The sequence below is a fragment of the Xiphias gladius genome, chromosome 6, assembly GCF_016859285.1.
Source record: "Xiphias gladius isolate SHS-SW01 ecotype Sanya breed wild chromosome 6, ASM1685928v1, whole genome shotgun sequence".
Taxonomy (NCBI): Eukaryota; Metazoa; Chordata; class Actinopteri; order Istiophoriformes; family Xiphiidae; genus Xiphias; species Xiphias gladius.
The window spans coordinates 18,835,551-18,862,485 of record NC_053405.1 but is presented as its reverse complement, the minus strand read 5'-3'; the positions used below and the strand labels follow the sequence as shown (position 1 = coordinate 18,862,485).

Here is a 26,935-nt window from a genome sequence, read left to right as displayed (position 1 = left end):
AGCAACTTTAAGGAGGGTTCATTTACAGTTGGGTTACAGTAAAGCAAAAGTTGCTATTCCAGTCTGTAATTTGAGTATAGTTGTCATCATTTTACATTCTGATTCCTACATTTCTGTTCCCGTTGAACCAGCTGTTTAGTTGGGTGTGTATAGATCCAGATTGCAGGATGCTTTCTGCCTCTTCTGATGAATCTTTTCAAACAAGCCAGAATGGGTCTCTTGTTTGCCTCCTACTTGCTCCACATACTTGGGATAGCCGAGACAAGAGGCACAACCAATCAATGCAAATACTTTCATTCTTTGTCGCAACAGAGCACAATGTAAGATTCTTCCCAGAGACCTGTCAATTAACTAAAAACGTTTTCAGCAAGTTACACATACCATAAGCAATTATTCTGAGTGAAAATTCTGACACACAAAGTGTAAAACAAGATCATTTAAAATGGAATTTATTGGCATTTTAATTTTAAATACACAATGTAACAAAATTTAGAGTTCTAAAGCATACCAATACAATTAGTTTTTTTTGTTTGTTGTAAAACTATTTACAAAAGTATTTTCAAGTTTGATAGAAACTGTACAGTCATCGGTCCACAGGGGGGTCAGGAGGACACGGGGGTCAGATAAGTAGTGAAGGCAAGTGGGGTGAAAGGCCACCAGTGTGACACTGAACTAGGTGGTTGTTTGCAACATCAGTGAAGATAACATTTAGGTCAAAACATCTTCTCTTCATATATTTTGTTTCATAGATGTTTCCCAAACTCAAACAAACGAACAAACCAACCAAGCAAATGTGGGACCCCAACTGTGGAAATCATTGACAACGTCATTTCCCCATGTTTTGCATAAAAAACTAAAAACAGGAAAAGAAACACAGCCAAAATTATCTTTGGAATCTGTTGTATTTTTAACAGGTTCGCGGGGTCATACTTCTTGGGCGTTTCCTTCAAGAGATCCTAGGCCTTCTTCATCTTGCCCATGTGAGTACTGCCATTCTCATGGTGAGCAGAGCCATTGCTAGTGCTGTTGGTGGCTCCGTGGTTGATGCTGTTGCCATTCTCATGGTGTTTGCCATTCTCGTGGTATTTACCATTGGTGTACACAGCGGTGCCATTCTGACACTGCTTAATGTCGTGTTTGGGTAACCGCTTACCCTTCACGTACGCCTGGACCCAGAAGTTGGAGAAGAGGACGAAGAAGAAGGTTCCATACATCCAAATGAGGTGGATTATCATGGGGAACTGGTAGTCGCAGCTGTCCATGAAATAATACTGGGTAGCGTGGAGAGATACCAGGACAAACTGGGTCTGTTGGGGAGAAATCAGGGGTCAGCCAAACACTTAGTATAAATAAATGTAGATTAATTTATCTTGGTCCCTTGAGAGCAGAAACATGGACATGAACATGAAGCTATACATACGAGCTGAATGGCAGTCATGTATTTCTTCCACCACAAAAACTTCTGGAAGCGTGGTCCAGCAGCAGAAAGGCCATAGTAGAAATACATGATGATGTGGACGGTAGAATTTACCATGGCATGGAAAGATCCCATTCCACCTGGAGTAATAATCACAAAACATATTAGACCGACTCCACCAGTGTAGCCAAAGGTTCCCTGACCTTGCAAGGAAATCAAAAATGTAGAGGCCGTTAGAGGTTTTATGCAGACACTTTTGGTCAATCACTTTCTCATGACTCAACAGAATTCAGTACTTTAATGTGTAATGGAAAATTTTAATACAGTTCACATTTTATTATTCACCTTTTATGTTGTAGTTATATTGATCTATGGAATGCACTGATTGCTCACTGTTCTGCTGGCCTTTGTTGATAAAACGACGCCAGACGATGGCCTCCCTGCAGCTGCGATGGAACGACTGCTATGTCTTATCTCTTTGAACAGTTAGATAGCAACTCCTCCCTTCTGTACTCACTAAAGCTTATAAATGCTTACCAAGTTTTGTACTCTTTGCTCATTGTCATACATTGCTCACTGCCATGCACTGCTCATTGCAGATGATGAATTTGTGTTATGGAAAGACAAGATTTGATTCCTAGTACTATATGGAATGGAAAGAATTGTTACCACCACCACCACCACCACCATCACAGGTAGCCTGCACAAGGTTTCTTGAAGGGCTCAACAAGACCAAAGTAGAAACCAAACGAAAAACATTGTGGCTGATCGTACATGTCTACATGTAAAAGACTGGTATGCAGCATGAAGCAACTATGCTACACCCCCTGGCTGCTTTCCTCCCTCCATTAATCAGTTTCTAACTCTGTGACAAGCCATTATTTAGTTAATTTGTACTCACCGGGAGCATAGCCAACTCCCCACCACCAGGTCCAGGGCATGAAGGAGTGGTGAAAGATGTGTAGGAAGGTGATCTGGCTATGCTTTTTCCTCAACACAAAGAAGATCTGACCGTAAGAGGATATTGATTAGTTAAAGCCAATCTCTACTGACCAAAACTGAACATTAATGACACAAATAGCGCACCAAGGCATCAGATTAAATAGAATGGACTTACTGTGTCGATGAGCTCAATAATCTTGGAGAACCAGAAAAGCCAGGCCACTCGGACCATCTAGTGAGGGAAATACAGACTCTAGTAAACAGGAACTAGTCATTTTCAAACAAGTGCACAGCTAGTGGATAATGATTCCGGTTGATATTAGTCAAGAATGATAGTATCTGTGACTGAGGAGTTATAGGGGACTTACTCGTAATGCTTGAGGACTGTCAGAGGTATCGATTGCGTCACATTGCCAGGTAAATGTTGTGGCCCAACCAGACATCAAGAACTAAATGACAAGAAAATTGTATTTATTTGGGGAAAAACAATGTAATAAAGCAGACATGAGCTAATAACAAGCAAATTTCAAAACAGATCCTTAAAAATAGAAATTTAGCCATGTCATTTCAGACAGCAGCACTGTGTGAACATTTCTGAAATGTTCAAAATGTGGAAAAAAAAAAGAAAAAAAAAAAAAGAAAGTTGGAGACATTAAACAACAGTGTCTTACTTCATAGACTATGAATATTGACAGCGCCACTAGAAGGAAGTTGTAGACTATCATGGCTTCCTTTAGCTGGAAGGGCTTGAGATTGGCCATTATGCGAGGTCCCAGGTACAGTACAAAGAACAGGTAGCACAGCAGTATCGCAGTCATGGGAATTGGACTCTGCATCAGTGGATAGTCCTTTAGCCGTGGATCTAAAGAGAGAGGAGGAAAAAAAAAGAAAAAGAAAAAAAAAAAGGATAACATGACATTAAAACAAGGGAAAAAGAACACCAAAGTATTTTTTTGTGTTTTGTCACGTCAGTCACCTACCAATTCCTGCCAAGAGGTAGTTATAGATATCCATGGCATGTGAGCCAATCTCCTGAATCTCTTGAAGCATGTTTACTGTTTTGTATTGTTATGACCCAATTACCTGCAAAAAAAAAGAAGAGAAAAAAAAAAGCTCATTGTTAGTTTCACCTGGTCGAAGCCAAGAACAGCAGCAATCCTTCCACCAGTCCCAATTCAAAGAGTGGAATATCATTCAGTTCAAGAAAACAATGTTGTTTTGTATGTCAAAGAGTAAAGATGCAATTCCTGGACAAATCTTGATCCAGACGTGGGCTTTGTAGATGTGTTTGGGAACTGAAAATTTACCAGACTACTTCCCACTCTGTTTTCATTCATTTTCTGTGGACATGCAAAATAAAATTCTGTTCTCCTTCAAGACTGAATTATACAACTACTGGTGAAAAAAAATAAAAATCACATGTCTTTAATTCATTGCCTGTGTCTTGCTGGTGATCACCCATGACCAATAAATGCCTTCAAGGAGGACATTTTGTGACTTTTTCTGATTCAGCAAGACTGAAATGCAGTTACTGGGACGCAGAAGTTCATCCCTCACCAAACAGACACTCCCACCTAAAAATCCCAGGATGCTTTGCCCTGGTTCCAGCCACTCATCAGACATGGCCTGATATCAGAGAGGAGGTGCTACAGGGAACGGGGAGGACATCCCTCATCCCACAGTAGGGTGGCACTCTACAAGCTGTTTGTGTGCAGGAGTCATGCCAAGAGTTAAGACACAATATCCAGACTGCTCTCCTAAAATGAACCGAACTGGGGGCCAAAAAGGGAAAGTTGCTGATCACTGAACTTAAACACAAAATGTTACACCCTGAATACAGATATCCAAGTTCCTTAAAATAACAAGAAGTGTTCCTTCTTGTTATGTGGCAACCAAATTTACTGCAAGCCTACCACTGCAAACTGAATCGATCAGCTCAACAAATATAGTGAGAAGTATTTTGCTAATGGAAAGTGCCACGACACACAGCCCTCGCACACAGGAATGTTGCTATGGTTTTTTAGACCTGAGAGCTTTTCTGTTGGCAAAAGCTTATCATATTAAGTGTAAACTGTAAAGTGTAGTCACAAAGTAGAGGACATACAGGGTGCGGTCTCCTCTCTACATACTGGACCCAGAGGGAGCTATTGTTTGATGTACAATCTACAATTCGTTGGCTTTTCACTGCCCAAAGACTAAAGTACAGCCCTCCTTAAGCCAATATAATTAAAAGCTAATAATTTCAGGTTGTGGAATGAAGGGCAGGGAGCTGAGTTCACACAGGTGCAGCTTTGAAAAATGCCAAGAAAGGAATACAGTAAAAAGAAACTAATTTATGCATTTTTCCAGCAATGAGCTGGGTCTAAGTTTGAGGATGTCAACCTGCTTTTGGCATCAGTTTTGAAAACGCTTTGTTACTACTGGATGTCAAACATGAAATGTAATTTGGAAGGAAATGTAGGAAATCGGATATGCGATACTCATTTCAAGGATATTTCAGTCTGCAAATTACTCACCGAGCTCCTCAAGTGAATGAATGTAAAAGACATTATCTTACATCATTAGAAAAAAACTTACCCTGACTGCAGAAAATATCAAATGACACACTTATACTGAGTTGCAGCCCTTTTTTGCACAATACAAATCAACGGGCCAAGAATATAACCCTTAATCTGATTATGTTAGATCTCCTTTGTGATTAGAAAAAAGGAGGAAAAGGTATCAAAGAGGAAAAATGATCATTTCTCTCTAAATTCATCAAAACTGCCATTAATATTTTATGCATTCATTGTGTCAGTTAAATCTGATTATGAAGAGCATAGTCGTACAGTGAAAACAGATTATCTTTCAACAAGTGGACATTCCTCTTCCTTTTGTAAATACCCCCCTGCAGTTTGTTAAACCTCAGGATTTTTCAATTGTTAACCACAGGGCTATGTCAACACCACTGTATCTTGCTGGTCGATCTTCTTGTAAAGCTTCCAGGTGACTGAGTCCAGGATTCCAGGCCAATTTCTGACAGCCGGACTGGACACTACTGACGAACTTTATCCCGCTGACATGGCGAAATTTGGAGTTTTGTCTATTTGAAGTACTCAGTGTTATCGCCAAAAGTGTAAATGATAGTGTTGTGTAACAGATTAGACATATCACATTTCAGAAAACTCTTACACAAAAAGCTGTGGTTGTTTTTGAATCGACGATGAGGCACACAGGCGCACAAGAGTACCATCATGTCTGTAGTGCAGAGTCTTGTTCTGAGGAAAAATGCTGAAAAGTTAAATTGATCAGATCATACTCTGGTCAGGTTAGTGGTATTGTAACACAGTGACCTTGAATTGTGTAGTGGCAGACTGATCATATCACCTGGCTTAAATTGGAGTTACGAAATTTGTTTTCGGTGGAAATTTTAAGGAGTTCTTAAAGTCAAAATCCTCCATTCATTACCAGTTATGTTGTCAATGCATTAGATTTCAATAGTTTGGTGTCAGCTTGTACACACGAGAAAACAGATTTCTCGTGATATGGGTTCAGATTATTTTGCAGACACTGTAACAGTGCACAAGGTGTGAATTCAGAAATTCTACAATAAAAAATATGTAGGACTGGTTTTTGAGTTTTGAATAGAAGTTATCTAAATTTCCTAGTTTTCATGCTCAAACTACTGTATGAACATTCAACATGTGACTCACTTTACAGTGGATTTTTTTTTTTTGTTTCAAAAATACTGACCAATAATAAAACTGATTGTTAGAGTCAGATGGAAGGTCTCGTGATCAAGACAACTCTAACAAGAAAAAGGAAACAATATTTCTGTATCCTGAAACCCAGATGAAGATAGAAGTTCCAAGAAAAACGAAAACGAAGCCCCTTCCACTCCAGCTACATGAAACCACAAAACCACCTCACAAGAACAACTAACAGCAGTAACTGCACTTCAGTGCTCTGACACTTATTTACCATTTATTGTATCTAGTCATCAGTGAACTCAAACAAAATGACACCACCTCACTGCTCCTAATCATCAGCAGTTAAAGGTTTGTGCATTACCTTAGAGTTTGGAGTGGTAGCATAAACTGATTTCCATTGTTCAGTGGTCACTGATGTGCAGCTATATCAGCACTACTGGTAGTAATTCCAGAGGAGGACAGGAATTTCCTCATAACTGTGAGATGCTCTATTATTCCCACAGCAGAGTGATTTAGCTGCAGACACACGACTGTTGAAGCACCAGTCTACATAATGTACAGCCCTAGGTTATACCTGTCTATTCTTGTGAACAAACTAAAATGTAGCTGTTTTAAAGTCATACCAAAAGTTACTCCCACCAATTAAATATTTGACAATCTTGACAACAAGGTGGGTTGATTTACATCTACCAAGGAGACATGGAACAGCGGAAAAGGAGGGGGAACATTTCCTATGAGAGCCGTGTCAATGAATCATAGGGATGGAAAAAGGGAGCTCACACTCGAGAGGTAAGAGTTAATGACGAACAAACTGGAGCAGAGATTAAGACAAATCAGAGAGGAGTAGCCAGGAAACCATTACTCAAACACACAGTAAGGTAAGAATCTGTTATAAAAGAGAAAATCTTAAAGTACAGCCTGAGATCCTCAAACACCAAGGAAACAGAAACCTACTCTGAGGAAAGCTGAGGGGGGGGGCACCCTGAGCTGCCCAACATGTGGACAAACTCCACACACAACTTAGTTCACCTTCTGCGTAACAGTGAGCAACTTACCTTGCTGAGACTAAAACTTTCCCCTTAAAATCTTCCAGAGCAAATGCGACTCCTTTTTCACAGTCTCACGGCAAAGCCTCTTTGTAAACTATAACTGCAGGCAGGCAGGCAGGGGTGGCAGCAGCAAAAAAGAAAACAGCAGGGTAGAGAGAGAAAGAAAGACGGAGAGAGAGACAGAGAGAGGGAGATGGGGTAAGGGAATGAGACAGTGAACTGACAGAGTGTGACTGGTACAGCAGTCTTCCAAATCCCCACCCTCCCTGACTCACACAGTGGATGAATAACTAGCTCACAGAAAGAGAGGGAGGGAAAGAGGCAGAACCAGAGAGAGAGGGAGAGAGAGAGAGCCCTGTGTGTAAGCGAGCGTTCAAGAGAGTACAACTGGGGGTGAGAGTGAGATGGCCCCTATTTGAACCCACACCACAAAACATCCCCAATTAAAACATGCAAATGGCTACTTTGGTCACCACCTGACTTAAAAAAGTACGAGCTCCCCCTCCTTTAACCCTCAGGTTACACCCTCCACCTGCTGTAACACAGACACAAACGCGACTCTGGAGTCGCCCTGTTAGTTTTCTCTCAGGGGTGGGCTGATAATATTATTCACAGGCAGCGGGCGAGAAATCAGTGGAGACTCTGTTATCGTGAAGAGGGCCATTGTTACGCCTTTACAGGCTCTCTACCCGGCCAACACCCATAAAGTAAAACTAGTTCCCACTTCTTTTTCTCTGTTGTGGGACAGTCAGTGTCATGACCAAAATGCCCCTTGTTTGGCAGAAAATTTTCAAAAACTCTCCTATCATTATTATTGTTATTTTTTTTTTAACTTTATGGACCTTGCATTGTCTACGTAAGCTAGTATACTATTTCCAATTATAAATTATGCTTGATATCGGGCACAGATCTACCATATGCTTGCTTCTAAAACTCCAAAAAGAGACAAAGCATCCATATCCAGTTTACTGGCAACTAAATGAGCACAGCATAATAGACTGCCAGAGGAAAGAGAGAAAAAAAAAACAAAAAAAAAACACTTAAGCTCCACAGCTACCAAGCATCATAAACAGTCATAAAACCCTGATGTTTACTCAGGGTTGGATAGTGAAGCTAATGGCAGACAAACACTACTGCTGCAAAGGAAGAGATGACTCATACGATAATGCTTAAAATTCTTCTGAGTGTGTTGTGTAAGGAGGTTTTGCTCTCCCCAATAGTAAATTACGTATTCCTATCTCACCGTCACACTCAGCTGATCCAAAGAGGGAAAACATTTAAATCAATAACAACAACAACAACAATAATACTAATAGTAGTGACAGTACATTCCTGCTTATGAATCATTGTAGTCTTCTGGCAGTAGGTAAATGGCCACTACAGGGAGGAATGCATGGGGAAACCCTGTAGTTTCATCCATCAGTTCTTCAAATTTGTGAATATGACTAGCTCTGTTAATGTGTCATGGTCAAACCTGCACACAATGACATAAAAACATTTGAGAGTTTCAAAGATCAAGTTGTACATTTGTCTTCAATCTGCAAGTTAGTGTTCATGCTTGCAGACCAACAGAAGAGCAAAACCAGCCCTGCAAAGCTAGACTATGCTGATTACATTTAGCTTTGTAAAATTCATATAGCCAAAAGAACCCTGGCAGTCTGTAAAATGTAACTCTTGCACAGGTGATCTTGTCATTGTAAAATGCCCTCTTCAGTGTTGCAGTGTATCTGGCTGACTGGGCTGGTTTTACCTGTCACTCTGGCCCTGGGGGACGTGGGGGGAAATGGTGTCAACACTCTAGTGCATCTTAGCCCCTCCTCCAAATACCAAAAGACACGTGTCAACAAAACATATCATTGCTGCTATAGTCGCTGACAGAGCCATTTCAAACGAGTTATCTTGTCCAGTGAAACCAACACATCTTTCACCTTGCATACTATGCATCACCACAAGGAGAAGACGGAAGGATGTGGAAATTAAGGTGGTTTACAAGAGTACCTCCCGACTCCAGACATTGTCTTCTGAAATATGATAATCATCAAAAATGCCCTCATTCAGTATTTAACTGTTGAAAAAGAGTAAAATTTTGATTAAACAATAAAAAAATAAAAACTAATAAATTTAATGAAAATAAGACTGCTGTTCAGACTCATTTCTCTCTTTCTTAGAGGTGCAAAACAAATTTTAAATGTAAAAAAGACAAACACTATTGCACAACACAACTGCGCAACTACACATATTGTTGTGACAGAAACCAGAGGTCATTCATTCAGGTGAAGGATAAATGAGACACAGTAACTTACTGGTCCCAATTGTGACTTTTGCATACGTTTGTGAAATGATGATTAATACATTAAAAATGTTCTACAACTTTTTCCATCAACAACTGATCGTCATAACAACTGCAAGTGGGGAAACAAATGGCAGGAGCAACTTTCTAATCAAAAATTTCAACTCAATTCAATTCAAAATTTACTTTTTGTTTTGCTTCCTACAGCAAAAAGTTTAATATTTTTATATTTTGATGGAGTATGACAATTATTGCACTAAGTTATATAAATCTATGATCATGTGCTACAGAAACAAAGTCAGTAAAATTCCAGAGATTAGACACGTGCTGCAGACAGATGCTCTTGTTTCCGGCCCACCGTGCCAAACAAATGCATCTGTCTCTTTTAATCTTCAAACTAATTCACTACACTGAGTACTGACTGACCAAGCATCTATAATTCATCTTGAAATGCATAAGAACTATATTAAAATTGATTTAACGCTCCTGGATGTGGATTTCAAGTGTGTTTGACATACAATTGCCAAATCTTACTTCAGAACTACTGATAATCTTGGTAAATCAAAACAGTATAATCCAATGGATGGTCTGTTGACTTGGAAAGTGTAAATGCAGGAACATGTGGGCAACAGATGCATTATAGCAATGAGCATAAGACTCCCAGAAATTCCACCAGCATGTGACACATTGGTGTGAGGAGTCTGACTTTGCTGCCAACGGCCTTGTCGCTGTACACATCTCAGGCCAAGATATGCAACATGAAAAACTTCCAGTGCAGCGTATGAGGATGAGCAAGGATTAAATCTGTTCTGAAAAGTCAGATAGTCAGATAGTATAGCTGCTGCACTGCCTTCAGAGGTTAATGCTAAAATGCTTGTGAAAAGTTAAAAGCTGATGGTGTAAGTTATTGATGGTTTAGCTCAGAATTTTTTTTTGTCAAGTTATGTTTACCAAACAAATTTACTGCAGTCTCCTCATGTGCTCACAACTTTTAAATAGGTCAGCAGAAAGTCTTAAATGGCAGCAACTTTGATCTGAAAATTGAGTGAAAGCCAAGTTGAAACTGATAAAGATCAGCTAAATGAATACTAGGCTCACATGACAAAAACACTAACACACATTCCAATCAAGCCAGCAGGATGACAAACTCGAGGGAGAGAAAACAATGGCATTAGTCAGTGTGCTCTTCCTAGGCCCCAGGGGCAGCACTGTAACCTGTGCACAGGTCTTCTCAGTCCAGATATGTCTGACTTAACTGGGTCCCGAGATAGCCACCCAAATAAACTGAGCAATAGTCAAACACAAGTGGGTGCCATTCCACACGGTTACAACTCATCCTCTTCCAAACTCGTTCTGCCACTTTGTCATTTGAAGACGTTTAAAAAAGAGAAAAAAAAACAAACAAACAAAAAAAAAACTACAGGATCATCAAACTCATTCAAAACATTCCCACCTCCATTCCCTTTGACATATTTGCCTAAAACAGGAAATGTCGGAAGAATGATTTCAGTTTCATTACATCAGCTACTAATGGATAACAGGGAGGATCAAGTTAAAAAGGCTTATTCAGCATTACACATCTGGGATCAAATATACACTTGGCTGAACCATGCAGGGTCTCCAGCAGGTTGTGACTGAGAAAGGGTGTGAACCTGAGAGCAGCTGCCTAGTTGGAAACATGAGCAGGCACACACACTGTAAAAGCTTAAAAAAAGCATTTGGATGGTTTAATATCAATGGCTGATATCATTTTATAGATTACTGCAATTCATATATATGTTTGCAGACAAAAAAAAGAAATTGCAGTTCATAAATGCTTTAAATGATGTATATTTCAATATTTTTGTTATTTCAGTTTAAAACTTGTGTTTTTAGTCTTTTTCCAGGGAGATGAATATTTCTGAATATACTGTATAGTGAATGTATCATTTAACACTCAAACATCACTAATGACCTCAAAAATCCAGTATTAAGTCTAATTTGGAGTGACGTATTGTTGCTGTAATTAAACACTTAAGCTAAACATTTCACAGAAATACATGCTTCTTACATGAACACATTTAATTATGTTAAAGTTCTCCAAACACTGAATTTAAAAAAAAAAAAAAGAAAACCTCCATCCCTCCAGTTACTTCCCCACCAATTCTAATAGACCCTCCAATAACTTCAATTTATAACATCTTCAGTAAACTTAATTCATGGCATGCCTTCATTTCAGAAGAAATGTCACAGGATAAACTCTGCAACGCATCTCTGTTGTGTATCTGTCTTAAAATATAAAAATACATGGGCCAGTGACATTGTATTGTAATTCTTTTTTTGTTACAGATGTCCTTTCTATAAAGATCTTGATTGCTTTTAGATGCCAATGGAGCAGTTACTGCTCATAACCCTCAAGATTTGAATGTGTCCATTGGGTTCCAGCCATGCATGGAAGATTTGCGGTATGATTAAAAATTAAGTTGACCACAATTCATTATAAACAAACTTAAGAAAACAAACTTGAAGAAAGCCACCTAAGATCCAAATGCTTAAGTCATAGTAACTGTTACACCCCCCAAGGACAAGAATGTTGCTGAACTTGAATCGGGGACTGACATGTTTACACTATCTTGCCTTCATTGTGTTTGGGTGTGTGTAGGTGGTGGTGGTGGGGGAGCAGTATCACCACGCCCCTCCCTCCTTCCATCTCTGTCCCCTCTGGAGGTCTCATCCACCAACTCCCAATTTCTGGAACTTTCCACACACAGCAGTAGTGCACTGCGTCTTTATGAAGAAGCTCAAGCTGATGCAGATCATGGAGAAGTGTCTGCACCTCGGCAGGTTCAGGAACCATTAGGGAAAGTGAATTTGCATGTTGGCCTCCTTTGGTCTGTTTGATTTCGCAAATGATTATGCTCAGGAACTGTATCAGCAAAGAAATTAAATACCTGAGACTGAACAAAATAACTAATTATTTCACAACATTTGAGGGTAATTCCTGTTTATCACAATTCAGGTGTTGTAATTGCAGAGATCAAGGAACGTTGAAACACCAACAAACAAGTTCACACAAGTAAGGACCCAACAGTTTAGCCAGATTATCAAACCATTTTACAGGTAAAAACCACAGGTGAACGCAGCCATTATGTCTGCAATAATCCCTCACTGCACAGGAAACTTGTGTGCACACACCCATGGAAAGTAGTGTAGGTCAAAGTTGATCTGTGAAGCCCTTCTGTAAACTGATGAATGTTTACAATGCAGGGTTTGGTTAATAATTTTGCCTATCATCTTTGTTTTCTTTTCAAAACAAAACTGACTAACCTGAGGGTTTATTTAAAACCTGTATGATCATCTGGCTGCTGTGCTCTGAGATCTCAGCAATTAAACTCGGATGGAGGAATGTTATAATAACCAACTGAAACGATGGAGAAAAAAAAAAAAAAAAGATCAAAGTTGTAATGAACCAAAAGTACATTGAGTGGCAGCGCCCAAGACTGCAAAAATTGACAAGGTTTGACTGGAGCCCTCAGGAGCCCCAACCACACTCCTAGCTACAGAGGAAAAATTCCCCGGGATTTACGTGGGAGGTTCCTGCACAAAAACAAGCCATCACTTGAAACACCCCGGAAACGACCTACTGATGTCTGAATGTCGAAACTGAATGTAAACGCTCAATAAAGCTTTGCTGCAATTATGGTTCAAAGATGGCCCACTTGTGAAACCAAATACAGTTAGTAGACTTGTACTAAGCACAAGCAAGTAGCATTAGGACCTGAATTGACACAAGATTAGTGTAAAAGTATAAAACTGCAAAAGAATTTAATTTTACCATTTTTAATCAGGGAACTCTTAAATGTACCAGCCCCAAATTGGAATGATGCACGTCTGGAAGCGAAGATTGCCAGCATGCTGGTTACTGATTTTCCATCTGTGCTGCATTACCCAGTCCAGTTGAAACATTGTTTAACTTCATTGTCATTTGCCCATTAGCACCCAGTAGCTACTGTGTGTAAAAAGCCACCCCTCCCCGAAAGCTTTGATAGCTCTCAAGGGTGTGTCCTTATAGGTGTCTCGTATGAGAGCATGCTCGATTTCATCAACCAAACAACTGCAGACTTGAAAGATGGGCCAAGTGTAAAAACAGATCCAGTAGACAAACTTGGTATTACGCAAGACTTCCACCATGACTGGAATGACACTCTCCATGTCTGTCAAGAATACCTTGGATGCTACTATGACACATGCAAACTTTTTAAAACTTCTTAAATATGGATAACAGTAATTTTCTGATATGATTGTTATGACAGAGAGAGAGATAGAGAGAAAACAATGGCCAGTTGTGTCAATGCATCCCAAGCAGTTGAATCTTTTTACAATTTGTAAGAACAGTGTTTTTTTACAAACTGACCTTTGGTCTAATTTTCCAAAAAGTGATGATGCTGTTGTTTTAAAAAAAAAAAAAAAAAAAGAAAACAACAACTAGGCAGGCGGTTGACCTTACTGTCTGGGAAATCTCTTAACGGCTATGCAAACAAGCAGAAATTAAAATTCAAAATTTTACCAAACAACTGACTATAATTAAAAGGCCAAAATTCCAAAAAACAATGCAGTCAGTGATTAAACTAAAAACACCTTTCCAGGTTCCAGGCATGCTGGTCAAAATACACAACCAGTCATCTCTAAGGCCATCATGACATATTTAAAAGACATAACAAGGCCAGGACACACTTTTTGCTGCATAAACTAACGTTACTTGTTAACCTTGCACTGTTTAGACAAGAACAAGTTAATCCACATTGTAACTGTTTAGTAATTTACCTGTAACTACTTATTAAATACCTGTACTGAATTGAACTGGTGCATAATTATCCACTGTCTAAAACTAAACATTTGGCATTATGTTCAACAGCATGTTAGAAACCAAATCTCACCTCTCCGGTTCCTAATTTCATGAAATGTTTGATTTGATATACACTTAAGTCTGTACATAGATTGTCCTTGAGCTGGCTGTAGAAAGTATAATCAAGACCTTGAACTAACTTTTACAGCCACTAAAAAGCAGCTTCAAAGGGTTCAAACTTCATCATGTTGAAATTCTGGCCACGCCCCAATCAATCTTCACACTTCTTCCAATGAAACCAAAAGAGTTTGAGGTTTGGATGGGTGAGTCTTAAAGTTGCTCAAGCCGAGATTGATACTATATGTTTCTAGCAACATACCGTTGAAATGGGACTGTAGCGAATAACAGCTTCCTTAGCTGACCCTGCAACTGTCATTCACAACATTTGCCGAATGAAATACTGAATGTCAGGTACGGTAGCTTCTCCACTCACAGGAAGAAAACTTAAAAGCATAAATAAAACAAACTGTTTCCTAAAATATCACCAAACAAGTACTCTGTTAAAAGAGAACTGGACTCAATGGTTCAAATTGTTTTAACATTGACTTTTTTTCTGCCATTTGGAGCATCCAGCATGCACACATATCTGTGTCACTTAAGGCAGCTTACGTCCATTAATGTGAAACATCTACAATAATGAGACCTTAAATTTTGCCTCACAGGCTAAAAGGATTTTAAGAGTTTATTTAACGTAAGAAGCAAACACAGGCCCCAAGTCAACAGACAGCATCCAAAGTAAAGAGCAACAGTTGTACAGTTTGCCAGAGGCTGTCATCATGAAACCACCGAGCTCCATCTAGAGCTTGAAACGATGTTCAAACACCCCAGGGAACACTGAAGAAGACTCTGAAGAAAGTCAGGACCATAAACTGTCCACTATCAGTGACACTGTTGCGCTTTGTGCTTCAGTGAATTAAGTCACCAAGAAGTTACAGTGTTTTGACAAGGATCCCTCATAACACCAGGCTAGTTGGGAATATGTGGTAAGGGAAACGTGAACGACTAACATTTTCCTCTACCTAGCAAAGCACTTGACTACAGTTGCTAAGTGACCTACCGGGGGAAAAAAAAGTGGTCAACTGTGTTAAGGTTGATTGCTGCATAAACACACCCAGCTCAGCCCTGCAAGAGTTTCCTTGAGAAAAACCTGGTTTAAAAAAAAAAAAGAGCCAATGTCGTTTCTAATGGCTGACACATTTACTTTTAATATCTGTTCTGCTGTCGTCTTAGATGTGAGTCCTTCAGCGAGGGTGTTGACATTGGAGGCCGATGAACTGATAACAATATACAACCTTGAAGCGTCAACAGTCACAATGCTGCTGTAGTGTTTACATTAATATCAGAGACACACACGGGCTGGTTCACCTTCAGGCTCTTTGTCTCCATCCCACAGTCGTTGGTTACAGCTAATGTTTGCTTTGCATGTCTACACATACTTAATGATCCATAACAATAAAAAAAAATAAAAAAAAAATAAAAAAATCAATGAGGGCCACTCCACATGCTTTATTTCCTTGTAGGAGGATCTCAGGGTCCGGTGTAAGATATTTAGCATTTTTACTCTTTGTAAAACAACGTCAAATCAAGTAAAATATGTCTCTCTCAATTTGCAATCAGTTACAGATGTGTTAAGGAAAGTGTATTTACTCTTTTTTCCATCTAATTCGCACGTGCACACTGTTAACATGGCATGTGTCAGTTCCAAAACTGGCACTATTTAAAGTGCGACACAGTACTGCTTTATCTGGATCATACTTAGCTGTCAGATGACGGTTACTTGTGAGGTAAAGAGCTACACTTTTACTCTCAACAGTGTCTGTTCCCCAATTGTGCCTTGCGTAAAATGTCTTGTCTCAGAGTGATGAAACTAAACAAGAGTCTGGTGGGTGATAAAACTATCAGTATTTATCAAGAGCATTATCATGACTTGATATGTTGGTGTTAGTAGTTACTCTTTTATTGAGAATCACATAGTAGAAAGATTAACTCTTCTTCAATTAGGCTAATGTTTACGAAAAAAAAAGCAAGGTTTGAAACCATGGTTTGAAAAATTGTCTAAATATATATTTCTTTGGCGACACCATTAAAAACAAACAAACGACTAAATTTATCATCCAGCCTAGTTAACCCTCCCGTTGTCCTCATATTCTGCACACACACCGTGTCCTCCTGTTGAAACTGTGCCGCCTTCACTAAAGACCCCATTACCACATGTAGGGCAGTATGCAAGTGTACATCCTTTGCAGATATTTTCCTTACACCTGCAGCACACGCTTCCCTGCTTTGGGTGGGACGTCGAGGAGACTTGTGTCGCGGGTCACAATGACCCAAGGACAGCGGGAGGGTCAAGCCAGTGACCTCATTGACCTCTACAAGGCCCCATATGCCACTCTTACAATGCAGGTGCTTTTCGCTATTTTCTCTGCATGTTGAAAACAAATATTTTCCAAGCAAGCCCCCATATTAATTCCTAGTGATACAATTGTTAAACATCTTCACTTTTTTATGTTTTTTTTTTTTTCATGGGCGGGTCAAGCTCAAGGTGAGTTACAACGGATTTAAACATGATTTGACACTATGTGGTAGCTACTTACATCACCTCCGACACAAACTAACCACACTAAATAGCCTTAGAACTGCCTTAGAAAAAAAAAAAAAAAAAAGAGCCCGTGAACATACCCTGCTGATCATGTGAGGCGAGTTGCACCAGTCATCCAGTCATGCTTGATTCCGCTCCGGTTTATAGTTAAACCGTTAGAAACCGTTATAACATTTGATCAGCAGGTATGTTTCCTAGAGGGATACAGGTTTTCGCACAACACCGGACACGAGGTCAAGGGTGAAAAGCAAAACCCCACTCTTAATTTAGAACCAAAACTTCGTGGGGGTGGGGTTAAGTCTACGTCTAAGATATTCTAGTAATAAGGACAAACAACAAATTAAGCCACCTGAAAGAATATAACATTAATAGGAAGCTGCGTACACGCGCGCCCCCAACACCCACGGAAGAGAAACGCACCTGAAAGTAACCGACAGCTCACCGACGCGGTAAGGCAGCGTTCAGCTAACTGTTAAACTCCGCGGAAACGGTTTCAGGGGGTCGTAACTCACCTGTGCGGCGTTAAACCTGCGGAGTCTGTTGAAAGGAGGCTGTTAATGTGGCCCGACGCGCTCCTGAAGTTGCCTCTGCTTCCTCTTCCTTTCAGCTTAAATCTTCCTCCTGACCCAACCCTTTGATGGAGCTGGTAAAAGGTGGAGTCATTTCTACTCCGCTGCGACTTCGGTCGCCTAATATGGACGTAATCGACTGTATCAAATGCCAGTCATCGTCGATCCGAAATCAATGGCTGGTGCCGGCGGGTTGAGCTGCCAGTGGCCGAGGTGATGCTCGTTTTTGTCCCACAGAAGTGTTAATTAGCTCGAATGGGAGCGGACCCACCTAAATAGTACACTGTCAGTGATAAACACTGATTTACTGCCAAGAAAGCGGTTTTTTTTTTTTAATTTGAATTCAGATTTAATTTTTTTTGTTCGTTTGTTGAGTTTTTAGTTTAGTTTGACATTTAGTAGGACGTTCGATCACAAACAACTGCAAAAACGTCAATTATCAAAGTAAAACAATCTCCATATCCATAATCTTTACAGTAAAATAATAGGCTAGAGGCACACCTGAGCTACCTGCCCCCACCTATTACTCCTTTGAACAGTTTTCATCTTCCACTGGTCAGACTGGAGGATGAGACAGTGACATAATTTACACATTGCTGTTACCATTCTTTACTCAGGCTATAAATCCGTGAATGACAGAATCTGATTCGCAGTAAAGATAAAGGTCTGCTTGTGCACGTCTGTAGAACAGCGACAGCAAGGTGTTTTACATGCATACATAGGCTACGCTGTGTAAACCATTACCTCACCCCGGGTATGTCTCAGTTTATTTAACGCTCTTTAAATAAAAAAGACAAAAAATAACCCAAAACTACCATACTCCCAGCCTGCTAAAAGTGATGGATGATCAAATCTTGAGGGTGACGCCATCCCCATAATGATTACAGGGAGAATGTACTGAGCCTGCAGCAAAGGTCAGACACCTGCTCTGCTAGCATGATCATAAGTCATCTACGTGTGTGGTAGTAAACTGTCCGCCTGCTGCTAAAAGTGCAGGTGGACAGTGCTCTCTTACCTGGGGCCACCAGGTGAACTTTTTGACCCAGAAAGGACAACTCGCCCCACACTGTCAGTAATCTGTGACTAGTTTATGTACAGATAAGACACAGAAATATATAAAAAACGTTCTCTTTGTGGTAACGGAGATATAGGTTGAACTGACAATAAAATGCTTGGAAGGTGTCTGATTCTCTTATATTTTTGAAGATATATACCTAAGATGTAAATATAAAATACAAAAATGCCTCAAATAGATGTCTTTTTTCTAATTTTACTTTGACTTAAATTGAGAGCAGGTAGTAGCAAAACTTATTTACAGCTCAATATACAGGCACATCACAAACTCTGTGCTTCTTTTGGCATATTGCACGGCATCTGTGCGGCCGGCATAAGGGCTCAGAGCGACAGAATACTAATGAGAGAGTACTATGCTGAGTGATGGTCAAAGGTGAAAGAAGGCCGGACTGGTTCCACTTCCTCCTGTGTCATATTTATGGGTGATGACAGTAACACTGAAAGCGAAACAAGAGCATAGGGCGGCAGCTGGCCTAATCTGTCATACATGTCTCATGTCTCCTGTGTATGTCGTCACTGTCGGGAGGGACAGTGACTGAACATGCTATTCAGAAAAGTCTGAGTAATATTCAAACAATATTCTATCAACATTTCCACCAAAACCTCCAACACCAATCCGAAATTTTATCTCTGTAGTTTTACAATGTAAATTTTTGTCACTTGGATATTTTTTTTTTTACTAGTAAGAAAGAAGAAGAAGTGGAAAGGTACACTCCCCCCTCCCCGAAAAGTTCATGACACTACTGTGTCATAAACTGTGTCAATCATAAGAACAGTCATGGTGACCCCAAGTGGTTATGATGGATTACTGCAACTCTGAATTTCTTTTTGTCCATGTTCTTTTTATTGAAATTGCTGTCAAGTACTGAATGATGTAAATTCAGAATGGAATTAATGTGAGATCCAACTAAATATATACAAATATATATGCACATATACTGATACATACTTATACCTCCATGCACATTCATACGTATACACAATCATTTATACACACATCCACGGGCATACGTATAAACACCCCACCCTGACGTAATCAGTAGGCATAGATTAAGTCTAGCATGTTTTGCTCTTCATATATATATTATTAGATATATAAAGTGGCAACTTTTCTGCATGTTCCAAAAAAGGGAGTCAAATGCTTTTGAATTTAGCAACTGATCTTCGCAAATAACACTTTATCTTCTCTAACTTTCTATAATACAATATGTCTTGAATCCAGCAATTGTGAGGTATGGGGTTGAGTTCTTCCTATTTAGCAAAGATAAACATCTTTTGATATTGTGATAAAGGTCAAGAAAGCAATACAATTTAATGTGTATCTTAGCATACTTGCTGCCCCAGGGAGGACCCCAAAATTGGGAATCTCACAACCTCAATTCAACTACTAACTTGATCCCTGCAGTTCAATAAAACACTGCAAATGTTCAGATGAGGACGCACACTGAAAAAAAGGTAAAATATAGAAAGGCCAAAACTAAATGCCATTATGAATCTAGTTGTCATTACTGCTGGCTTTTGCTATGGTTGCTCCTTAATTAAGAAACAGTTGTCTATCAACATAACTGTTACATCCACTCATCCAGATGTCTGCAGCTGCATTACAAAAATTAAAAGGAAAAAAGAAAATCATATCATTAAGCTCAACCTGTGCGACCTTACAGCAGCAAACCTAAACATTAGAACCTGAAAGTTGCTATCACTTTATCCCGGCCTATGTCCAACAGTTTCAACCCTCCCATGTTGGAGGGAGTCATGCTACAAAGAGTCTAGCCAGCTTCTTTTCGCAGGTTATGTTTCACGACACAGTAGAGAAACAGACACCCTCTGCATTTTAGTGGACCCATTCACCTTCAGGACAAAGGGAACAGTCATGGCAGCGACCGTAAAACACTCAGCCCTCAGGGGCAAATGGAAATGGACCGTCTCAGTCAAACATGCCTTGCTTGTTGAATGCAGATTCTTGTCAATGTTTTGAAGAGCATTTTTTGGTGAGCAGCACTTTCTCTATTTAAGGGTAAGCTCTGAGCTCAACTACAATATCTTTAAAAGGCCAAGAATTTAAATGATACGTTATTGAGACTTTACAAAAAAAGGAGTGGTATGGACTGCCAAGCATCCAGAAATGTTTGCGGGATCATTCTGCTCCTTCTGTCCTATATGTGGCTTAAGAGGAGGGGTTGTTTTCTCAGGACCTTTACCAGAGGGCTGGGCTTTGGCGGGACAAGTGGGCTGGCTGCTCTGCCTACAGGATGAGAAGAAAGAGAAAAAAAAAATGGAAAAGAGGGAAGGCTGAGTGGGGGTTTTGGAAAGACCTTTTTTGCAGCCCTTCTTCTCTTTCAATTTATAGGTCCTCTATACACACACCCACATAGAGACACACATACAGACAGCAACAGTAGGGCCCAGTAGACAAAGTCAGGATGTGACATCATCAACAGGAAGAGAAGCCAAACAACTTTTTCTCCCTTTACTGTGTTGTCTGTGCTGCTGAGTGAAGTTGGAGCCTCTCGGTCTGTTAGTGGCCGGCAGGGAGGGAGAAGATCCAGAGGAGCTAGAGGGGGCAGAGCAGCGGGAGCTGACCTCCACAGGGAGTTTAAAGTCAAGGGATCCGACGCCCAAATCCTCCCTGAACTCCCCACGACTTTCCACCCCATTCCAGACCCTCCACTGTAGGATTTCAGCCAGGTACAGTGCAGACAGCTTTTTCCATTCTGTAATCACTTGTTTCTGATCTTCCTCTGTCTCCTCCGTTGTTTCTGGTCTCTGCGACCTGAAATGTTTTATCTGTAGAAGTTTTTTTTTCCTTTTTGCACCGGGACTTTTGTTAGTCTGCTGTGTCAGAAGCAAAAAAAAAATTCCATGAAAACCATGAGAGTATGCATGGAGGGCTGCCAGCCTCAGTACGTGATCAGACATGCTTCAGACATGCTGAGGCTGTTGAGGCATGCAGAGAGACGTAAGGTGATCAAAATTAAAGCCACCGTCTCATGTGCTCTCGTCTTTTGTATAAATCATCACTGTCTTCAGTAACTAAGAGTGTCCAAGTTTAATGTTTGGCTGAAACTGTGTCTCCCTGAGTTTGAGGGGTGAATGAAGCACTATAACTCTGAGCCTTCCTCACAAGCCCTTTTGTTATGGAAGCATTTAGAGCTATCTCATGACCACGTATTCATCTTCCCCCAGTGGTGAGTTTTGAACTGAAATCAGGCGGACTGTGAGAGCTAGTGGAAAGTAAAAGTACCCTTCTCATATATCAAATGCTGTCTGCATTTTTAAATCCTCACCGTTCACTCAAATTAACTCCAAAGTGAACAGAAACTATGAGCTTAACAGACATGTGAGGGGTCTGTGGATTGTGAGTTTTCTGTAATGAGTTCCTCAGTCAACTGAAGTTGACAACAAACAGCCGTAGCAGTGCTTGGTCTATAGTGTGAGTACAGATGATAATGCAGAGACAGAAACGTCTGCTAATTTGAGTCCCAGTGAAGAAACCACAGGAAATGTTAAGACCGGCAGTTCAAAATCAGACTCAGGACACAAATGCGGATATAGTCTCATGTTGCAACCACAGTCACTTGAATATGACTTTAGTGTCAAATCTGTGGAGGCAACATACCCTTTAATCCCCCAAAGTACTGAATGGAAACAGACAATTCAATGGAGAGCCGCCAGTTTAACACAATGAAATGAAACCCTACTATCAGTGACGTACCTAGACTTTATTTCTTATAAACCGTGCACCCTATTTTTTAATAACTACCTACTTAGTTAATATTCACACACTAACATTCATGTTTTATTATCATAACAATTAAGGCATTGGAATCGCGTAATCATTAAGTGAGGTCCTACTCCTAATCAGTGTATTATCTGCCAGATGGTTAATCGCTATCAGGAAAAAAAAAAAGTCATCTGTCATATCCCAAGAATCATTTCCCAAGGGAGAGACTGACATTTGTCATGCTCACTGGTTTTACACCAGACTTTATAGTTTTATTCTGTCATAGCATCTAGTTTTATATCCCAGTGTTCTGAATCAGAGTCATAGTACTGTCTCTGAGCAACAAGACCACTGGACTGAGGACATTATCTCTCATAACGCGTCTAAAACCTTGTTTCATCCTGAGTGAGTCACAGCATGCCATTCATTTTCTCAATTATGCTTGAGTCTAGTGGCTGGATTTCTGCCACAGCTGACTGCAACTGTTGCTATTTTTATCCCCGGGTGCCACTGAAAATCTTGTGATAAGGTAATTTTGGTCATGCAAAGCATTGGATTCAATAATGGCACATTTGAGATATACTCACTGGTTTGTCCTTAGTTGGGGAATACAGATTTCTGTGCAGTGTGTACTTTGGCCATTGACTATTTAATGACATAGTTCTTGAAAATGTTTGACTGGTGAATTTTGATGTAATGCCTACTCTTTTGCAAAACCTCTTTGTGGACAATTTGACAACGATATGTAAGGTTTTGTAGCTATAGCTTTGATGTTGCTTGCCTAAAGCAGTGAATTGACAGGAAAGGAATAAGCCAAATTCTCTTGTGGTTCTGTTTCACAGGGACGTCCCACCAACTGAAAACAAGAGCTCCCTGCAATCTTTGCATGACAGACGCTGACCCTGTGTGACCTGATTTCAGAGCTGAAACTGGCCTGGTTCCCCCTCTCACGAAGGTCAAACTCTATCAAACTCAAAACGAATTATTATTCTGGAGAGCTCATTCTCCCCTTATCTCAGGGGAAACGACTAAGTCAATGGCGCTGTGTCTCGGACAAGTCTTCAGCAAAGACAGAACATTCAGGCCAAGGAAGCGGTTTGAGCCCGGCACCCAGCGATTTGAACTCTACAAGAAGGCCCAGGCCTCGCTCAAGTCCGGCTTGGACCTGAGGAAAGTGGTTCAGCTCCCGGAGGGAGAGAACATCAACGACTGGATTGCTGTTCATGTGGTGGATTTCTTTAATAGGATCAACCTGATCTATGGCACAGTGAGCGAGTATTGCACGGAGCGCACGTGTCCCATCATGTCTGGGGGGCTGAGGTACGAATACAGGTGGCAGGACGGTGATGACTACAAGAAACCCACCAAGCTGCCCGCTCTCAAGTACATGAACCTGCTGATGGACTGGATAGAGTCGCTCATCAATAATGAGGACATCTTCCCCACCAGAGTAGGTGTGTGTTAGGAGTCTACGATTGAAGGCGTCAGGTCATTATTGAATGTGTAACCTAATGCATGATTGAGTGCTGTCTGCACTGATGTTGTGCTGCATCAGTGCCAACGTGTTGTCCTAGAGAGCTACACTGTTCTCCTTCATCAAGATCGCAAATAGGATGATGAAGTTCAATCCAAGGTTAATTAGACAATAAGGTTGACATTTAGAGGAGAGTGAACAGGTGACTGCAGTGTTATTTTATCTCAGCACCAGATTTGACAATCGACATTTAGTAGAGGTGAGAATTGCATGCATAGTGGAGATATGAGCTCAGGGGCAGCACAGTGGCTCAGCGGTTAACACTGACATCAAAATGGCACCTTGTTTGCTTTGAACCAATCGTTAGCCTTTCTTTGTGGATTTAAAAATAGTCATGCAGGTCATTCAAAATAAAAATTTTCCCATAGGTGTGAATTTGCTATTTGTTAGCCTGTTGTAGATTGACAATTTGTGCACAATCTGTGCAAAATCCCCAAAGGGCCCTGAGCAGGAATAAATAGAAAAGGGATGGATAGAGTTGGCACAAGACGTTGAACAAAATGCTCTAGTACAGTGTGATAGTTTTTCACCCCTGAGAAAACACGACTTTGGTGGCTTCCTGACAAGCCAACCCATGCAAGACATAGTGATCCTGCACTTGGCGATGTTTAGGCTTTTAGGCTTTTTTACAGTTCTATTACAACTACTTGGAGCTGCAAAAATTAAACATTTCAACCATTTATCACTTTAATACATTTAGCCAATAATTTGGACTCTCTGATAGCTTGCACACTACTTTTCATGTCACTGGTAATTGTGACAGTAAATGTGCTAAAGATCAGGTTCAAATCAATTTGCAATGCTATATGTATGTTCATTTTCATGAATTCTGTTTTGCCAAATAAGCTGAGCTACTCCACAATCTTTACACGTTCTCCCTAGTAACTGCAGAAGTACCTCCTGGAGTACATGCACGTCTACTGCACCTTTACTTACAAATATTTCACCCTCCACCTTTGTCAGTGCTTCAGCACAAAACATTTTGACTGACTGAGGTCTATTGCATCTGTGTTTTTATACATTTTTGACAACAGATGCAATGAAGTATTATGTTATAGTTGGTGCTGTTTCTCTTTCTTGTCCATATTTATCAACCCAGCTCCTGAAAATAGCTTGTGCTTGAAATTACTTCCTCTCGCTGGCATAAATTGTCTATGCATTTCAGATCTTTTTAAGACACTGACTCAAAGATTGATGCTTTTGAGGAGAAAATATAATACTTACAGAATATGACATCTGCTAAATGATGGTCTTTCAATTATAGGAACAATTATTACAATTTCTCAGGTGGAGTACTCTTCATTTCTGTAACATTTATCTCCCTTCTTCTCTCTAGGTGTACCTTTCCCCAAGAACTTCCAGCAGGTGTGCAAGAAGATCCTGAGCCGTCTCTTCAGAGTCTTTGTGCACGTTTACATCCATCACTTTGACAGCATCTGCAGCATGGGTGCAGAGGCCCACATCAATACCTGCTACAAGCACTACTACTACTTCATCTCAGAGTTCAACCTCATTGATCACTCTGAACTGGAACCCCTGGTGAGATGATAGTGTGACCTCAAATGTGTTAGGGTGAAGTGAGGGAGCAGGAGAAAGAGGATCAGATAGATGTTTTCTAATGTGAGGGTTGTCAGTATCAATCTTATTACTGTCAGTCTAGCAGGAAATATCTGCCATCCTTTCACCTGTAACCGTGCTGTGCAGCAAACTCGATGAGGCTGAGTTTCATCTTTATGTCGGAGTGTTTTCCCTGTTATCGCATGTGCAGCTCAGTCTTACTGTGGGCATACAACACATGAACTGTGCTCTCCCTAAGATGATGATAATTTTCCACCTGACACTAGGAATGAAATCCCCCCCCCCCCATCACGAAAGAAACTCATTAACTGCTCTAAAGAAACTGGTTTGGTTTGAAGCAACAACCCACATAAGTGGAAGTACCTGACTTTGTGCAGTCCTAATGAGACAGACTTTGTATAGTTGTTGCTTTTTTCCAACAAAGGGACCTCCATCACATATGAGCTGATGGAGAATTGTGCTCAATTTATCAATAAAAGGCTTCAGTTATTATCATTATGTTGCTCAGGCTGTATAATTCCCCTCGCATAGTGAAATAGGGATGTGAGATTTATGTCAACACGCTGTGGAAAAGATACATCTTGTAAACAGACCCTGTTTTGATGCCCCACCTTTAGAAACCAAGGCAATTCTTTTTGAGTGTCTTTCTTTCTTACAATAAGAAATTATGTTCTTCATATTCAAATTGTAGATTGCAATTCATAATAATCATTCATCTCCTCATTCAATATGAACGTAATGTGTTAAACATGTCCTTTGTTTTCTTTTCCTACAGAAAGAGATGACGGATAAGATATGCAATTAAACAAAAGCACATGGACAAAGGAGTTTACATTTTGATGTTATCTGAGCCCCGTGAGAAATCATCAGCTTCAAAACACTCAAAGCAAAGAACAATTTTACATAAAGTTGCATGTGTGGTGTTAGCATAACTGGGGAAGGTCCAATTATGTACCACACTTCTTCAGATGGTGGCACTGCACCTTCACAGATGTTTTTACTTACAGTCATTATTGTGCTGTGATGCCATCATTATAGGACTTTGTATTGGTTTATAATACTACATCTCCTGTACTTATCCTTTTCTTTATTCGTGCATGTATGTTTATGTTTGACTTTTATATATGTTTTGATGTAGTGTTGTCTTATTTTCATGAATGAAAGTGTATATTTTATTTGCTGTGTTTTTCTAGTTTGAACGTGTTCTAATGACATAAAAATGCAGTCTAAAAATGACCAGAATTATTGCACTTGTTTTATTTTTATTTAATGCAATGCACCACACAAAATATGCACAAAAACACTTTAATGATTCTGTTTTCATTATTGGAGTAAGAACTGTATAACAGCATTGACAAAAAAAAAACCCCATCATATTAACACTATGAATACTAATGGTATATATACATTTTTATCACATATTTGCTTTTAAGGTTTGATCTGCTAGACAGGCCGAAATTTAAACAGGTCCAGACCAAAACCAATACAAACGAAGACTGATTGCACCAGATAAATGTAGACGAGGCTAAACTATAAACAAAAAATAATAATTAAGAAATGTGTGTGGCGTGAGCCGTGCTTTCTT

At 40.0% G+C, this 26,935-nt stretch overlaps 2 protein-coding genes across 6 annotated transcripts; one reads left to right on the top strand and one right to left on the bottom strand.

Moving 5' to 3' along the window:
* Nucleotides 1-433: 433 nt before the first annotated feature.
* On the bottom strand, nt 434-17,644 carry elovl1b (ELOVL fatty acid elongase 1b). Of its 4 annotated transcripts, none has more exons than XM_040128427.1 (9): nt 17,384-17,644; nt 5,531-5,616; nt 3,340-3,442; nt 3,031-3,221; nt 2,728-2,808; nt 2,535-2,591; nt 2,319-2,424; nt 1,421-1,557; nt 434-1,307 (listed from the first exon to the last, which is right to left on the bottom strand). In XM_040128427.1, the coding sequence occupies exons 3-9, from the start codon at nt 3,407-3,409 to the stop codon at nt 957-959; spliced, it is 993 nt and encodes a 330-aa protein (XP_039984361.1). In that variant the 5' UTR covers nt 3,410-3,442; nt 5,531-5,616; nt 17,384-17,644; the 3' UTR covers nt 434-956. The 4 variants fall into 4 exon arrangements, with proteins under 4 accessions (XP_039984361.1, XP_039984362.1, XP_039984360.1 ...); XM_040128428.1 differs by lacking the exon at nt 17,384-17,644 and adding an exon at nt 7,104-7,390; XM_040128426.1 differs by lacking the exon at nt 5,531-5,616 and having other exon boundaries at nt 17,384-17,643.
* Nucleotides 17,266-26,516, top strand: mob3c (MOB kinase activator 3C). 2 transcript variants are annotated; one of them, XM_040128430.1, is made up of 5 exons: nt 17,266-17,320; nt 21,015-21,202; nt 23,081-23,692; nt 25,109-25,311; nt 26,126-26,516. In XM_040128430.1, the coding sequence occupies exons 3-5, from the start codon at nt 23,275-23,277 to the stop codon at nt 26,153-26,155; spliced, it is 651 nt and encodes a 216-aa protein (XP_039984364.1). In that variant the 5' UTR covers nt 17,266-17,320; nt 21,015-21,202; nt 23,081-23,274; the 3' UTR covers nt 26,156-26,516. The 2 variants fall into 2 exon arrangements, with proteins under 2 accessions (XP_039984364.1, XP_039984365.1); XM_040128431.1 differs by lacking the exons at nt 17,266-17,320; nt 26,126-26,516 and having other exon boundaries at nt 20,885-21,202; nt 23,081-23,688; nt 25,109-25,269.
* The last annotated feature ends 419 nt before the right edge of the window (nt 26,517-26,935 follow it).